Genomic DNA, 18,238 nt, shown 5'->3' on the forward strand with positions numbered 1-18,238 from the left:
CTAGAGCACAGAGTGTTAGGGGCCTTGCTCAAGGGCCACAAGAGTGGCAGCTGGGACTTGATACAGTAATCCCCCGTTTATCGATGTGGTTACGTTTAAAAACCACCCGCGATAAACAAAAAACCACGATAAATGAATGCCAGCCCAAAAATGCTATTAAATGTATACAGTACTGTACTGTATTAACATTTTACTTCCTTTCATAATTACTAATTATATTTATGTTAATAATTTCATTATTTCAACATAAAACTCCAAAAAAACAATTCCCTATAAGTTTTTTGGTCTATCAGCCAAACAAATGAGTTATGTGGCAAATGCAATGCCGTGATAAATTCATGGGCTCGAATTTCGAACTGCGGGAAAAGCGGGAGATTACCGTATATATATATATATATATATATATATATATATATATATATATATATATATATATATATACTTATACTTATCTGGGCTCTGGGTTGCAGATCGGAGCGTCGGTTGTTTAAGTCCCAGAATCACCAAGCTGCCACTCTTGTGGCCCTTGAGCAAGGCCCTTAACACTCTGTGCTCTAGGGGCGCTGAAATATGGCTGACCCTGTGCTCTGATCTCAGCTTCCTAACGTCGCTCGGATTTGCAAAGAAAGAAGTCGGGGCTTTATGGAGGTCAGAGCTTTATGGCAGACAAATCTTCAAAGATTAAAAGATCTGCAAAGATCTTCCATTCCAACCCATGTAAAGCATATCTTATAGGGCTGGTATTGTATACAGTGGCATCGTCATGCTGGAACAGGATTAATTTAATGTTACCACATCCACAAAAGACATTGTATACAATTGTGTGCCACAAATGTTTGAAAAAAGTGTCCCAAAACCTATACAGACACACTGGTCTAAAAAGAGCTGTGAGCCTGCTATGGTACAAAACAGGTTCCTGTCTTGACATAAAGCATGAACTGCTGCACTCTGCTGGAGTTCTGTGTGCCGTACAAATGGGTCATTAGAACCGATTAAAAACGGTAAACACTTCAATCACACATACTTATGAATAATTAATAATATGAATTGTTTACATTACTGCAGGGCTGCAGGGCTGAGCTGGTGTTACATGCAAAGACGTTTTTGCATTCTCAGTAGCCCTTTTCTCAGTACCTTTTTTATTTTTTATTTATTCAATATATATCTGCTCATGTTTACATTCTGTATGGAGCGTACCTAAGAGTAAAGCAACAACTTTACAATTATTGAGTTAAAGACCAGAAATGTCTCGTCTGATGGGTTTTTCTGAATTGTTGGTGTTTAATATAGACTAATATATTTCATGTAGGCTTTCAGATGCAGTTTGGATGGTAAACAAAGTGATTATTTCATGCTTGTATGGTTTGAGTGAACATTCAGGGAAGGCCAGAAGATCTGCAGCTCTGAGCTGTTAGGCTTGGGCGTGGGCTGCAGCAAGTAGGAACAGGGTTGCCAGATTGGATATGTTCCCCCTCCCCACCCTGTATTGAATAACTATTTGAAAGAGAAAGCTGTGTTAGAAATTAGAAAGGAAACAGTAGTCATGTTGAAATAAAAGAAAATGCTTACATTTCCCAAAAGGCATCAGTACCAGTAGCAGAATTTTAGAATTACTTATACTAGATCTTATTATTTTAATGTGGTTTGTTCCAGAGGTGGGAGATAATTACTTTATACTTTAGTAGATTTTTCTGGTATCAGCATTTTACATGACTATTTATTTTTCGGACAAACTTTTCACTTTCAGACTAATTTATTTTTTACACAAATGTCTGTACTTTCTACTTCTTAAATCTTTCAAACCAGGATCGTTACTTTATTTTTAACCTATTTGGCGATGCCATCATTATTTTTCTTTTCACTGCATGCCGTTTACAGACCATCAACCTATTTCTTGTCATTTTATGGCTTTTTAAATCTAACACTGGTGTATAATTTCCTGGCTATCACGCACCACAGACAAGGGCTAGCTTATGAAGCTAACAACAAGCAAGGCAGAAGGCAACAAGAAGTCTGGGGTTAACGTGGATGAGACAGAGAAAGTCAGCGATGTGAACATTGACTGAGAACAGAAACATTCCTGATCACCTGATTAACATCATTATGTCTTTGATCAAATGTGAAATTATTTTTTATTAATATATTAATATGATGTGAGATAGAAACCTGAACGGGACGGATTTTTGAGTTCTGTCCCAATCTGGTCCGCTCTCGCAAAAATATGTAATATTCTGTAATGTAATGTTTCGTCCTGCGAAAAATCCCACAGGAAAAATGCACAAGTAGTTTTATTTTTAATGCACTGACTGCGTCTTCCTGCTACTCTGCCTTTTTTTTGTTTTTGTTTCACTTACTTCCCTTTTAAATATAAATATAAAAAAAGATATGCAAAATAAACACGTTTCATTTTATTCAAATTTGTCTTTTTGTGTAAACGATAAACATGGACATGAATTAGAACTTTCAAGAACATCGACTGAAACGATATCAACTTTCACCAGAGTCTTTTAAAACATGAGTACTGTATCTGTACTTCTGCTTGAGTGAAGGATGTGTGTACTTTTGTTATCTCTGGTTTGTTTGCTGTACTGCATGTACTGCATTGTAAAACTTTATACCTGTATGAACATAACAGCACAGTGAAATTCCTGAAGATCCATGAAGTTCCCTTTTGAGTCTGGTTCCAATCTCATGGAGATTTTTTTCCTCGCCACAGTTGCCACTGGCTCGCTCATTAGGGATAAACGTACAATTATAAGGAACAAACTTATAGGCACTGAACTTCACTCTTTACACAACTATACACTCTTTTATATATAACTTTATCTCCGTAATGCTGCTTCGAGACAATGTCCACTGTTTAAAGTTCTATACAAAGCAAAATGTATTGAATTCTTCTTTGCATATCCCAATGATTTTAGGAAGCTTTGGTCAGAACACAGGGTCAGCCATGATACAGTAATAATAATAATAAGAAGAAGAAGAAGAAGAAGAAGAAGAATTAAAAACAGCAAATTACACCTTTTTCCATATCAAAATCTGTCAAGAAGTGACCTAAAAACCTGTTCTGATTTGGTTAACCTTTTTGCCACTGCAAGAACCACCACCTGTTCCCAAACCTCACAAAACTGTCCTGATTAACGTTTCCACTTAGTGGCCATCTAATTATTTTCGGTCTTTAAAATAAAGAGAACCTTTGTGGTAAATGCTTTTAGAAAATGTTTGTGCTCATATCAAAGCAATTCCAGCTACAGACTGCATAATTTCTTACCTTTACCCATTCCAGACTGGTGCAGATTGGTGGACATGGCACCTGGAACGCAGTTGAACAGACGCCCACCAAGAATTCCACTATATGAAGAGATTGTCCTGTGTAGAAGGAATTGATTTAATCGCAGATGCACTTACAAGAACATTAACAAGACTTTTGAAGAAAAGCTGAACAACCTGAGAAAAGGTCACCCTTTTAATGAGCAATTTATACTTTTTTATTTCTTGTCGAATTTGCACACGGTTTTCATTCCAAATCTCCAGAAGAACCGTAATGCGTGGAGAAAAAATGCACAAAAAAACCCGGGTCATTTACTGAGATTAATATTGATGCTAGAGATGATGTATGTGGGCAGTGAAGCTGTGGCTACAGTGAAAGGAGACTTTTTAAATTGTGATCATTGGGTTTCTGTAGTAATGCCATTTATTTTAGCTGAATGAGATTCCTGTCTGTGATGCAGCGCTCTGTTATACTGTGTTTCTCAATAATATTGAGGGTTTCTAATGATGGAATTTAAAGATGGGAGGTAATGAGGTACAAATACTCTGTTACTGTACTTAAGTAGGTTTTTCTGGTATCGGTATTTTACTATTTATTTTTTATGCTTTTCTTTTTACTTTCACTCATTACATTTTTACACAAATATCTGCACTTTCTACTTACATTTTCAAACCAGGTTTGTTAATTTAGTTTTAATCTATTTGGTGACATTTTCTTCTCATTGTGCACCATTTTCAGCTTTTTTTCAACCTGCCACTGGTGTATCATTACCTGGCTCATTTTTTTCTATTAATATATTAATATGATATGAGGTTCAGTTACCAGCGTGACACTAAAACAGGTCGTAGTAATGTCTACTTTTTACTGAAGTACATATCAGAGCTCAAACTTCTTTACTTTAACTTGAGCGGAAAAGTGTGGTCAGAACTTCAACTTTCACCAGAGTCTTTAAAATCATGAGCATCTCTACTTCTACTTGATTAAAGGATGTGTTTACTTTTGAAATGTTTGCATATATACGTATATTATTATAGGAATATTATAGGAACTATAATCAAAGTTGGTGTATGTAGACGTGCTGGGGGACCTGATTATTGAAAATTTTACATGTTAATGTATTTCTGATCAAAGGAACGAAATGGATTTTAAAAAACAAGTCACTAAAATGATCCAATCTTCCCATCATGATTGTCCACCATCTCATTTTATTTACACATATATTGCTTTTCCAGCAATCTGGCAACCCAGCTGTGGTAACGGTGAATTCGAACCTGGGCGGCAGCGCGCCGTAGTGCAGCCAAAGCACAGGGACTGAACACCAGGCTGCTGTATTTCCACCCCGAAAACCCCTCAAATAACAGCTTTCTTTTCCTTTTTATTTGTATTTCTTTGGTCTAATTATTGTTTTAAACCAAGCCTGGAGGGATTCGAGTGGTCTTCATGCATCTGTGGACCATTAAACCACGACCCAATCCCGAAAACATCTCGACAGGAGCAACAAGCCAGAACTGGATCCATGTAAGTAGAGCAAGGAGGAGTGTATTTTATTGCGTTTTCTGGTCAATTTTGTAGAAATTGAGTAAGAAATCCTTCCAAACGAGGTTCAATCAGTACTGTCGGATTGTCTGGCTGGATACTATAGATACTGAAGACCTAGCAAGCCTGCTAACTCAGTGATAATCCTGGAGAAATCCCAGGAAATGGTTCTTTGTTAGATATTGGCGTCAATTAGTGATCGATATATATTGTTGGTCAATCTTGAGAAGGTGTGTGTGTGTATGTGTGTGTGTGTGTGTGGGGGTTTCCAGATGTGGCTGCAGTGTTGACACGGCCTGGCTGAGAGATATCAATACGCAGTGATGTCATCCATCTCGCCCATCAGTGCTGCAGGCTGAGGGACATCAACACAACCTACTGAGTGGCCTACTACATCTTATGCTCTTGGACCACCGCTTCCTCCTTCTCTAGTTCATCTAAATAACACAGATATTACACCTCGGCTTGCCTCGAACGGAGCGTCTCTCTCTCTCTCTCTTCTGGACCTTCTGTGTCTTGGTCCAGGGAAACGCCCTGTTCTGAACCAACAAGCAGCACAATAACACCTACAGGGGTGCACTAACTTTTTCTTCCTGGCAAGGCAAGGATCCTTTTTAAATATTAGGTTTAGATTATGATTGTGTTCTTTTCTATTTCCCGAATCGGATTCATTGTTTGAGTTGACATCAGGCTGAGGTTTATTCGTTTTTCATTTCTGGGTTGTGGAGTTTAAACCTGTTTCTTACCTCGATTGGGTTAAGAGCTTTTGACCACCTGAACACCCCCACCTTTCCAAACACACGTACCCTGAACACACCTGACTTCCCAAACAACAACCCGACACACCTCCAAACATCCCTAAACACCTCAGCTTCATAACCATCTCAACCTGCCCCCAAACACACCCATACCCTGAAAACATGCACATTCCAAACAACAACCCAACACATCCCCAAACACACCAGTCTCCCAAAAAAATCCACACATCCCCAAACACATCAGCCTCCCAAACAACCCAACACATCCCCAAACACACCAGTCACCCAAACAACAACCCAACACTCCTCAAACACACCAGTCTCCCAAACAACAACCCAACATGCCCCCAAACACACCAGTCTCCCAAACAACAGCAACCCAACATGCCCCCAAACACACCAGTCTCCCAAACAACAACAACCCAACACGCCCCTAAACACACCAGTCTCCCAAACAGCAACTCAACATGCCCCCAAACACACCAGTCTCCCAAACAACAACCCAACACATCCCCAAACACACCAGTCTCCCAAACAACAACCCAACACGCCCCAAACACACCAGTCTCCCAAACAACCCAACACACCCCAAACACCTAAACAACCCAACACACCCTCATACACACCAGTCCCTTAAACAACAACCAAACACACCAGTCTCCAGTTTATATTATGATTTTTTTCTTTTCTATACACAATGTTTTTAGTTGACATCAGGCTGAGGTTTATTAGTTTTTATTTCTGGGTTGTAAAGTTAAAATTTGTTTCTTTCAGTATAAACCTAAAAATATCTCAATTGGGTTATTATGTAGAATAGCCTTTATTCGTCACATATACATTACAGCATGGTGAAATTCTTTCTTCGCATATCCCAGCTTGTTTAGAAGCTGGGGTCAGAGGTCAGGGTCGGCCATGATACAGCGCCCCTGGAGCACAGAGGGTTAAGGGCCTTGCTCAAGGGCCCAAGAATGGCAGCTTGGCGATAAGGGGGCTTGAACCCCCGACCTTCCGATCAGTAACACAGCACCTTAACCACTGAGCTACCACTCCCCATGTTTGATATCTAACGCCCTACCACCTGAACACCCCCACGAATATTGATTCCCTGAAGCATTTTCAGCCCTTACATAACTGTGAGAAATAATGTGTGCGTGGATCTGAACATGTTCTAAACGTCCCCCGTATTTTGATCTCTCAATGGATTTTTCTGCTCGTTATGTTGATGGACATGGTAATGCTCCTGAGTGTAAACACAGGACATGATTCTTTTTTAGATATGCTATCTCCCATGATGTTTTGGCATCACACTGGCGAAAACGTTCTTGAGCTCAAGTTGCATTGGTGCATCACAGTGTATAGTGGGGGAAAGAAGCCATTAATGTTATTTAATATGCGGCCCACAACTAATATGGTCTCAAAGAAGTGGCGCAGTAGATATACAGTCGTACCCCGTCTTGGAACGAACCCGAAAATATGTTACTAAGATCTGTGAATTTTGGACGTACCCTCGCAGCCCCTAAGGTACTTTAGTGAATTCATCTATACATTATGTCACTTTATAAACGTAATAGTGTACAGTATTTGACCAAATACATCGTTTAAATACATAGTTTAAATCCCGCTGAGGATTTCTTGAATTTTAAGATAATCCGCAATTTGCTTTTAGTTAGGTTCCAAATGAGAACCTGTGAATTTTCCGAGCCGCGAGGGGGGATATATATATTGTATATCGGTACTTAAAATTTTTATTTGTATAGTCGATAGTGAATTTCACAGATACCGATAACTAGGATGGATCGTACTTGCTGATATCTGATGAATCGACTGATAGTTTTCAAAATGGATACTTGAATACAAAAAAAAAAAGCATAACATTTTTTTACTATGTAAAATAGTAGTTAACTTTATTACAAAATTCTGAAAATGTGTCTAATTAAATCATTTTGAATATATGAATGTTATTAATAAAAATTAAGGAAAATAAATACGCAAAAAGTTATACTGTAAATAAATAAAAACAGTTACATCCAAAATTAATAAAAAAAACAGCAAGTGGTGTCAGTGATTTGCCTCTAGTGGCCGCCCTTGTATGTATAACGCAACCCGGAAAAACTATTGGTCTAGATTTTTCTTGTTAGCTGAACATTAAACAGTTTTGTCTCCAAATTCTGACATGGGAGTGTGGAAAAGACAGGCTGGTGGTGAGAGATCGAAATGCGTATGGCAGTTATAACGGCGGTAATAATCTTGTTGACCCTCTATAACATTAAATAGCATAACCAGAAACAGATAAATATAATTATTCGTCTTTTAATATTGCATAGAATATGGATGTTAGTTTTTAATATTTTATATTAAATAAATATTTAAAAATATACGTTTATATTATAACGGCTATTATGAGAGAGTTGGCGGAACATCAATGCGTATTCTAATGATTTACAGATGAATGAAAGGAATAGATTTGGAGACCTATTTCCAATGTCATCGCACGAAAGACGACGTTTGCCGCAGCAGAAAACCAGCCTCTAAACTTTCTGGAAGGTGTTGAATGGGGCGAATTGTGTCCACAGAGCCGGCTCTTCCGGCAGCGTGAGCTACGGATAGTTCACAGGCAGGGGTTTTTGATGAGGGAAAACCTCACCAGAATAGCTCTCTTTTTTTTGCTGCATGCACGTCACAGTACAAAAGGTTGTCTCATTTGTCATGGCAACAAAAGGCAAGGTGGCTGGTTGCCATGTGCCGTTCCGGTCGAGTTGGCTGAGAGTGTTTTACTTTTAACGGAAAGCAGGGAGGTTTAAACTCGTTGTGGCGTTCATTGTTGGGGAACTGATGAAGCCAAAGCTCTGATTTCTGGTGTATTTTTGTATTTTTTTTATTATTGCAGTTGAGAAGTTAAAGGCCTTGCTCTGGATATGAACCCATGACATTTTTAACAGAAGTTTATTAGGGTGGTCCACCACTTAACACGTTTGATGCTCTGTAGCCCTGTGTACCGGTGCATGCCTAGAAGTCTAACATCTTATCTATTAAGTCGTCACTTCCCAAATCATTGCAAAAACTGCTTACTTTCCCTGAACGAGGCCATGTAAATGACCTTGCAAATGATCAAGCCCAAACCTTTTCTACCCATCAAGGAGATTATCTCCTGTATGCCTGGTATATGGCTGTGACTCCTAAGCAGTTGTTTGAAGGCTATTTTCCTTGTCTTCCCGCCAAAAACCAGCCTGTGGAAATTCTCATGCTGCAGTACGTTTGCTGCTACGACCTACGTGTACCGATTAACCAACTTGGAATTGCGTATTGATCAGTGTGACATGGTGCTGAAACTTCTATTCCACAATAGGAGGAAAAAAACGAAATGGAAATGTTGGAATGTATTGGAGTTTTTGGTACCAGAATCCTTTCTTCTAGATTACCTCAAGCTTTCTTCAGTAAACTGACATCCCAAGATGGCCTCTTATTGTTTCGTGTTTCGTTTACCGCTAGCACACGCTGATGACGTTCTAAACCAATTGCAATGTTTATTCTCTATTATATATTTTTGTCTCCATTTTTTTTCTTCATGGCATTTGCGTTTTCCCATTAACACAACAAGCTGCGTCTGATATTCACTTCAAGAAACTGGTGGTGAGGGACATTTTCTTACCTTTTAAAGACTGGACCCTAGACTCTCATTTTTATTGCTTTGTTGAGTATATTTTTCTTAGTATACATTTTTGTCAGAGTAGATCATTATGGAAAGCCAACGAAGTCATAACTATTAAGATTCTGAAGCTGGCAGCCTGAACAGTGCGTAAAAGGTACAAGATGTCTGAAGCCAAAGCGAAAGTAAGCATGCGATTAAACCCGTCCCTCTTTCATGCAGTCGTTATTTTAAATTGATAACATTGGGAAACAGGGTCCAGATCTATTCTTTGTAACATCCGGGTGTGGCCTCAATCGGCATCCCTCTACCCGAGTCTCTCAGCCCACAGCACCAGTAGACAGAATTCACATTGTTCCACGTGACATGTTCAGACACGCTGAATTATAGAGTTAGGCTATGTTTGCTATTTCTGCGTTCATTCACTCGGTTGTTCAGACTTGAATTGACCATTCAGGAATGAGCGCATGTTCGCGAGTGGCGAGATTCTGAATTGTTGGCGCCCTTGGTAAAAGGGTTTTTAAAAAAAAAAACACGTTTATGGGAAAAAGGTTCTGGTATTATTTGTGAACAAATTATAACAGAAGCATTGATGCAAATGATGTTTCACATTAGTGTAGGAAGATTTTTAGCAGTTATGAGTGACTTTTCACTAGGGGATAAAAATGAGGTGAGACAAAGGCCAAAAAAGGAAGGAGGCAAAATTGTGTTGAGCTTCAGGTGATGTAAAAAGAGGTTTAAAAAAAAAAAACTCCCAAGGTGTACTTTTAGTGATTTTGTAGATGATTTAGCATTTGGGATCCAACTTTCAAAGTTGCTAACCCAAATACTGTTAATCTGTAAGTCATGTCAAACCTTCCAAACCTGCCAAATCTTCTTTCAAAGGTAGGAGTCTGGAGGCCGATAGACGCTACTGGTACTTTATTTCAGACCAGACGAAATTAGCTTTTTCTCAACAAACGCTGAAGCTAGGTTTGGTTTACAAAGGTGGATCGTTACAGAAAATAACCTATTTCCTACTGTGATCTGTGATGTTATGAGGCTGATCTTATCCACAAAGACCATGGAAAGAAACCTGGTTAGGATGGAGGGTACAATGAAGTAAGACAAGCGGACCTTCCGCTTTTGCAACCTCTAAAGCAATGCTGCAACACTCTTGCATCAGTTTTTTTGAAGCAGCTTCTTCACCTGACACACAGCATGAGAACTTCTTCAATAGACCCTTGCGAGGCCTGTTCTTAGTGGAACCAGTCTTAGAAAACCTCTGTATGACCCTGACCACTGTAGTGTAACTCAGTTTCAGAGTGATCTTCTTATACCTTCTGCATCTTTGTGGAGAGCAACAATTCTAACTCTCAAATCCTCAGAGAGTCTTTACCATGAGGTGCCGTGTTGAACATCCAGTGGTCAGTATGAGAGAATTGGACCCAAAGCACCAAATTTTAACTGTTCTAATACGAGATACACACATTTGTATGGTTCTGTCACTCAGACAAAAACATGATGAATAGGACGTGTGGTTTTGCACAGTTACACCACATACAGCTGTTATTGCTTGGGGTGTACTCACTTTTGTTGCCAGTTATTTAGACATAATGATACGGTTTATATACATTTCCCCGAATTCCTGGTAAGATTCCAACTTGGAATATTTTCAAAATTCCCCAGATGAAGTTCCAATGAAAAGCAGCGTGCCCTTATGCTACTTCCTGTCATTGTTCAAGTTCAGAAATAAGGAGACTGCGATCTATCTAGTGCTCAAAACATAACAACTGAGATGAATCTTGTATAAAAAAAAATCACTTGATATTGCTTTTTTAAGAATCCATAAAGTATCGGCAAAAGAAAATAGCGATACTCGCGTGGATCGATATTTTCGTACACCCCTATTAATAGTACTTGTTTTCTACCACATTAGGTTTTGATTAGTAGTAAGTGATTCACTAATCCAATTTCTTTCATCTTTCCCTTTTCAGATTTGATTACGAACGGCGTGAAAATGACGGAGTATAAACTGGTGGTGGTTGGTGCTGGTGGCGTGGGCAAGAGCGCCCTCACCATTCAACTGATTCAGAACCACTTTGTTGACGAGTACGACCCTACAATTGAAGTAAGACTCAATCCAAAAAAATGGAAACATTGTTACCCCTTACTCACATTATATTTCCAAAAGTATTGGGTCACCTGGTCATAAGTCTGGTGGTCTGGTATGTGATTTCTGAGCATCGCATTCCACATTTAGTCCCAATCTGCACTTATAATTCCCTCCACTCTTCTGGGAAAATGTTCCACCAGATTTTGGAGTGTGCTTACGGATATTTGTGTTCATCAGCCACATTGGTGTTATGAAAGGCAGGTACTGATGTAGGTGAGGAGACCTGGGGTGCAGTCAGCGTTCACATTCATCCCGAAGGTGTTCAGTAGGGATGAGATCAGAGCTCTATAGCAGCAAGATCTTCCTCTCCAAAGCATGTAAACCAGATCTTCAAAGAGCTCACTTTGTGCACAGGGGCATTAAATTGCTGGAACAGGTTTGTGTTTCCAAGTTCAAACGAATGCAAAGTTTTATTAAAGCGCCATCTAAAGACGTCCTGTACAATTGAGTGCCTCCAGTTTTGTGGTAACAGTTTGGAAAAAGAACCACATATAGCAGGAAAGTTCAGGTGTCCCAATACTTTTGGCAATATAGTCTGGATTAGTATGGTATATAAAAAATGCGTCATCACGCATTTTTTAGACTTTAGACTGGATGTGCACAGCTGTAATTTGGTTGTTACGTTACGAGGGCAGCACAGCAGCTGCCATGGCAGCACAGCAGCTGCCATGGCAGCACAGCAGCTGCCATGGCAGCACAGCAGCTGCCATGGCAGCACAGCAGCTGCCATGGCAGCAGCAGCTGCCATGGCAGCACAGCAGCTGCCATGGCAGCACAGCAGCTGCCATGGCAGCACAGCAGCTGCCATGGCAGCACAGCAGCTGCCATGGCAGCACAGCAGCTGCCATGGCAGCACAGCAGCTGCCATGGCGGCACAGCAGCTGCCATGGCAGCACAGCAGCTGCCATGGCGGCACAGCAGCTGCCATGGCGGCACAGCAGCTGCCATGGCAGTACAGCAGCTGCCATGGCAGTACAGCAGCTGCCATGGCAGCACAGCGCCCTCAACAGTGCGACTAAATATGAAAAACAGCAGAGATTCTGATTCTAACATGCATCATATATTGTAACGTAACACATGCCATATTCTGAATTTAAATCATTATTTCAGATGTTTAATATGGTTTTAAAGATCTTTAGGGAAGTCTGCATATTTGCGTTTGCAAAAGTATGGAATTTATAAATGAAAAATGTGTAGGAGTTCTTCTTTTAATATATTATGTGGTCCATTTTTCTTTCTCAGGACTCGTACAGGAAACAGGTGGTGATCGATGGCGAGACGTGTCTGCTGGACATTCTGGACACGGCCGGTCAGGAGGAGTACAGCGCCATGAGGGACCAGTACATGAGGACAGGAGAGGGCTTCCTCTGTGTCTTCGCTATCAACAACACAAAGTCGTTCGAGGACATCCACCAGTACAGGTTATTGCATCCCACGCTTTATTTGACTCAAGACCAGACCTTCAGTACCTGGCTTGATTTGGTCGATCTTCTTTACAGGGAGCAGATCAAAAGGGTAAAAGATTCCGATGACGTCCCCATGGTGCTCGTGGGTAATAAATGCGACCTGCCAGCTCGTACAGTGGACACAAGGCAAGCCCAGGAACTGGCCCGCAGTTACGGCATCCCTTATATCGAAACGTCCGCCAAGACACGACAGGTCAGGAGCAATTTCCAAGATATATATTCAGTTGGCGTGGATGTTTAGGAAGTGCTAACACGTGTGTGTTTTCTACGCAGGGAGTGGAGGACGCGTTCTACACACTGGTGCGTGAAATCAGGCAGCACAAGCTCAGAAAGCTGAATCCACCGGACGACAACGGCCAAGACTGCATGAACTGCCGTTGCGTCGTGTCATGACCAAGAAAGTAGCCGTCATTTTACAATCACATCACATGTTCGGCAACGGCGGCGGAATAAGTATTCAACACATCGGTTTTGTTCTCGTGCAGACATTTTGACAAGACGTTGTTTTTAACTCCAAACCTGCACAGAGAAGAGAAAATCGTAACATTACAATTCAATGCCATTCATTCACTTTTATTCCTTCGGTTCAGACAGACAGCAGATTGTTAATTTACTTAAACGCCTCCTGACTTCTAACGCATGGCCCCTTTCACAAACAGGCTTTTTCCTGTTGTGTCTGCAGGAAGACGCAGCTCTACCTCTGCCATGTTAATCTGTATTCTATGTGACTCTCAGGACACCGTAGTGTTGCGATACTTCATATTCACGTTAGCGGTGCTGAGAGAATGCGCTCGAAAAACAGTTTAGCGAGGAGAAATCGATCTACATAGGAAAGGTCTTTTTTTAATAAAATCGAAGTATAGCACATCTACTAATAAATATATATTAATATATATAGTTTTGTACTGATGCAAACATTCAAAAAAGAATTGCACACCATTATATATATGTGTGTGTGTATATATATATATATATATATATATTCACAGTATTTTACAATAGTAAATACGCCCCTCACATTTCAGCAACCACTTTAGTATATCTTTAGTATATCTTCTCATATCTCATTTTGTTTTAGAGTATCAATGAACAGTTTGTACAGCAGTACAGATTTACTGTCCTCTGAAAATAAATCTACATACATCCATTATTGTCTAAATAACTGGCAACAAAAGTGAGTACACCCTCAGTGATAACAGTTGTACAAATTTGCGCATCTTATATTAAAGCAGTTAAAATTTATAAGATTTAAGATTGGTAAAGACTCTGAGGATTTAAATATTAGAATTGTTGCTCTCCACAAAGATGCCTAGGCTGGAACAAGATCTGAGTAAGTGCAATGGTCAGGGTCATTAAGAGGTTTTTAAGGATGGGTTCCACTTGGAACAGACCTCACAAGGGTCCATCAAAGAAGTCGAGTCCTCGTGCTGTTTCAGAAAACAGCCGCATGAGTGATGCAGCATTGCTTTAAAGGTCTTGTCTTGTCAGTGCTCAGACCATATGGTTTGCATGGCCATCGCCCCAGAGAATTGTGTCTTACCTACAGTCATGCATGGTGGTGGTAGCATCATGGTCTGGGGCTGCATGGTTCATTGAGGGAAACATGGATTCCAACATGTACTGTGACATTTTGAAACAGAACCTGATGCCTTCAGAAACTGTGCCGAATGGCAGTTTTCCAAAATAATAACAACCCCAAACATACCACCCAGATGACATCTGCCTTGCTGAGGAAGCTGAAGATGAAGGTGATGGAGTGGCAAAGTATGTCTCCAGACCTGAACCCTATTGAGCCCCTGTGCGGATCTTCAAGCGGAAGGCGGAGAAGCTCCATGTGTCTGACATCCAGCAGCTCTGTGATGTCATTATGGAGGAGTGGAAGAGGATCCCAGCAACAACCTGTGCAGCTCTGGTGAATTTCATGCTCAGGAGGACTAATGCAGTGCTGGATAACAATAGTGTTCACACAAAATATGGACACTTTGGACACAGTTTTGACATGTTCACTGAGGGTGTACTTACTTTTGTTGCAAGTTGTTTAGACACTAATGGCTGTATGTTGAGTTTATCTTCAGAGGACAGTAGATCTGTACTGATATACATGCTGCATATTTACTACTTAAATATCTATACATTTGATTTCTCTAGTATTGTCCCAATGGTTTTCAAAAGCTCACGGTATTAATATTCTTCTGGTTTTTCAGGTTGCTCACATAAAACGGAAGAGACTTTTGGAGCGTCTGCTTCGCTCCGACACTCTGATGCCTCCACTGATGTTAGAGGTTTGGACCGAACTGTATAAAAAGGATAACCCTTAACATTGGCACAAGTGGATTGAACTCTCCACCTTGTTTTTTTGTTTTTGTTTTTCTTTGAGGGACATCTCTAAAAACGTCCTCCACTGGAGAAAACTTACCTCAAAGACTGTAGTCTCAACACTGGGTTTGCTTCGGGAACGTAACACTTCAATATATTATCCCACACTTTAATACAGCACTATCTACTCTGTGCTGAACACAATAACCTCGCCTTTCCACCTCATCAGCTTTGGATTTTATCGCCGAACGCGAAGGAGGAATGTAGAACTTTTACCGTATTCGCATTTGTGAACGCTTAGATTAGCAAATATAACGAGCCGGTGGGCGGGGGGGTCTAACTCGATGTAATGTATATATACTGATCTCTCGCAACGAAATACGTCTGTTCCAGTGCAATAGTTTGTTGATGAAGGTACAGTGACATGATAGCGGAACACACTGCTCGGGCATCGTTGATTTGCACACGGCATCAGACTGCGTTTTATCTCTCGGGCTCTATTAAAACGATAACGCAAATTTTTTCCGATCTTGTCACCGAACATAGGACACGTTTGCTCCTTGGGTTTATTTGCGCTTTTCTTGAGCATCAGTTCACGATGCCTGTAGGTTGCTCTATACTTTATACTATATCCAGAGGGCAGACTCGTAACTGAATTGCACATATTGCAACCTTAAAAGCCTAAAGCACTTACATTATTGCCATCACTGTGCTTGTTTTTGTTTTTTGTTTTGCTGCTCAGGGCACAATACAGTCTGGAATGGAGTCTCATGTCTTATTGTGGACCAAATGGATGTTGACAACCATGCTCTTTTTTTTTTTTTGCAAGTGTTTAGAAAGGGACACTGAAGTTCTATGTGATGTGAGCAAATCAAATCAGTGCTCTTTTAGCTCTGATATTATTGTATTTTTTTTTTTTTCTAACATCTTTTTCTCTCTTTTTAATGTATGTCAAAGTGACTGCGTCATAGTCGATTAACAACACAGCTTCACTAGGAAACTGTGAGGAGCAGGTACACTTGCCCCTGAATGTTTTTCTTTCATTGTTCATTTACATGTAACGTTATTGAAAAAAAATTACAAAAATTAGATATGCGGATTCACTTGCTAGTTGGAATGGTTTTGAACATTAAACATTTCCCCCCTCATTTATTAATAATCGTTTTAATGGTTTCAAGACTCCACTTATTCTTCAACCAAATCCTGGATCTTCTGAGATGTTATGATGAATGGAATATCCCCCAATTCTGTTCATATAAATTATACAGGGTGGCGGCGCAGGGAACAGGGAAACTTTAGAGTTGGCACCCCTCCAATGTTTTTTTTATTAATGAAGTGAATGTAGTTTGTTATTGTACGTTAGTAGCTTTTTCACGTGTCTGTACTTTCCTGAAGTATACTAGTACTTTGGATTAAGTACAATAGAAGTCACTTTTACTGAAGTAATATTTTACCTCTTGCATCTCTACTTTAACTCAAGTACATGCACTTCATCCACCACCGTTTAAAAACCCTTGCCATTAGTCATAATGGAGCAGTGGACTGGTGCGTTATTACCAGTTAGGACGTCCTGATCGTGTCCTGAGTGTGTAATTTTCAACATTTAATTTAATTTTTAAAAAATAATTCCCCAGGTGGTGTTCGAACGGCCGTCGGATGTGTCTCAAATCAGTCGTGTAAATACTAAAGTATTACTAACGATTGCAAACAACCAGGAACTCCATCCTGCAGGAAATTGTGCATTTATTGCATTGCTGCAAATACCTAATATCTGTTATTTTACAAGTCAAAGGCTTTAACAGTGCTATTAGATCATTCTTTAAATAATGAGCTGCTCCCGGATCATTCCATGACTTTGGCTGTTATCTGGAGAATAAGTTCAGTAAGTCACACAATGAAGCTGGGAATGCTGATGTACATATGTGTTACGACTGATCATGAGATGTGTGTTCTGAGTGTTTGAAGTATTTCAGTGTTTTTTTTTTATGTATTTGTTTTTAGAGTGGTGGTGGAGTCATGATTATTTATTTACTTACTGCAGGTGTGTTTAAGAGGCATAACCTGGGGTTCATGCTATTATTATTATTATTATTATTATTATTATTATTATTATCATTATTAATAATATTAATTAAATTACTTTTATAAATAATAAAAATAATGTAATTAATATTATTAATATTAATTACATTTTTTTTTATAAATAATACAAATAATTTAATTTATATTATTAATATTAATTAAATAATACAAATAATTTAATATTAATATAAATTAAATTATTTTTTATTTATACCTTTATTTCACTGGGTTATGAACAGCGTAGCCTATGGGTACATAATTGTTTTTTTCTTACAAGACAGTAATAACTCAGTTATTATATTTGTAAGTACAGATCTTATTTAGCTGAATTTATTAAATGTCATTTAGTTAATTGAGTTTAATTATTAAATATTGAATTACCTACTCGGTTAATAACTTTAAATCATAATAATGGATTGTGAGACTCCACTTTAACCAGTAAATAATTAAGGGTGTGGGAAGCATAACTGAGTGTCTGTTTTTACATTAATTAGTAATTTATAATTAATTGATGACCTATTTATTAATTTATTTATACAAAAAAAATCACATGCCCTTGTCTATGCGTCCCACAGCCCACTACAATAACTGTATAAATAAATACATGATTATCACCACTTGTTTATCTTTCTAGCTTTCTATACCCTACTGTAATAACGGCAAAAACATTATTGATTGATTCATAGATTGATCGATTGGTTGAAATTAATCAATAAAAAATAAATGATTTAATTAATTAATGTTTATTAGGTTGATTGATTAATTAATTAACTAATAATAATATGCATAATCAGTGTGATTCCCATACTTCAGTAACTATATAAAGTAATTGATTAATTGACTGTTTTATTGATTGATCGACTAATTGATTTATTAATGATCATCACTACCACCATCACAGACCCTTAGTGATTAATATTGCTAATGAAATTCGATGATATTATTATTATTATCATCATTGCAGGATGCTTACATCACTGCAATAACGATATATTACCGGCGATTAAT

The 18,238-nt window shown here is 39.0% G+C and overlaps 1 protein-coding gene across 3 annotated transcripts; it reads left to right on the top strand.

Moving 5' to 3' along the window:
- Positions 1-4,536: 4,536 nt before the first annotated feature.
- hrasb (HRas proto-oncogene, GTPase b) lies at positions 4,537-16,296 on the top strand. 3 transcript variants are annotated; one of them, XM_046840655.1, is made up of 7 exons: positions 4,537-4,789; positions 5,080-5,408; positions 11,188-11,321; positions 12,609-12,787; positions 12,866-13,025; positions 13,106-13,233; positions 15,037-16,296. In XM_046840655.1, the coding sequence occupies exons 3-6, from the start codon at positions 11,211-11,213 to the stop codon at positions 13,223-13,225; spliced, it is 570 nt and encodes a 189-aa protein (XP_046696611.1). In that variant the 5' UTR covers positions 4,537-4,789; positions 5,080-5,408; positions 11,188-11,210; the 3' UTR covers positions 13,226-13,233; positions 15,037-16,296. The 3 variants fall into 3 exon arrangements, with proteins under 3 accessions (XP_046696611.1, XP_046696610.1, XP_046696613.1); XM_046840654.1 differs by having other exon boundaries at positions 13,106-13,229; XM_046840657.1 differs by lacking the exon at positions 5,080-5,408 and having other exon boundaries at positions 13,106-13,229.
- The last annotated feature ends 1,942 nt before the right edge of the window (positions 16,297-18,238 follow it).

This window comes from Silurus meridionalis, chromosome 26, assembly GCF_014805685.1.
Source record: "Silurus meridionalis isolate SWU-2019-XX chromosome 26, ASM1480568v1, whole genome shotgun sequence".
In the NCBI taxonomy this organism is placed as follows: Eukaryota; Metazoa; Chordata; class Actinopteri; order Siluriformes; family Siluridae; genus Silurus; species Silurus meridionalis.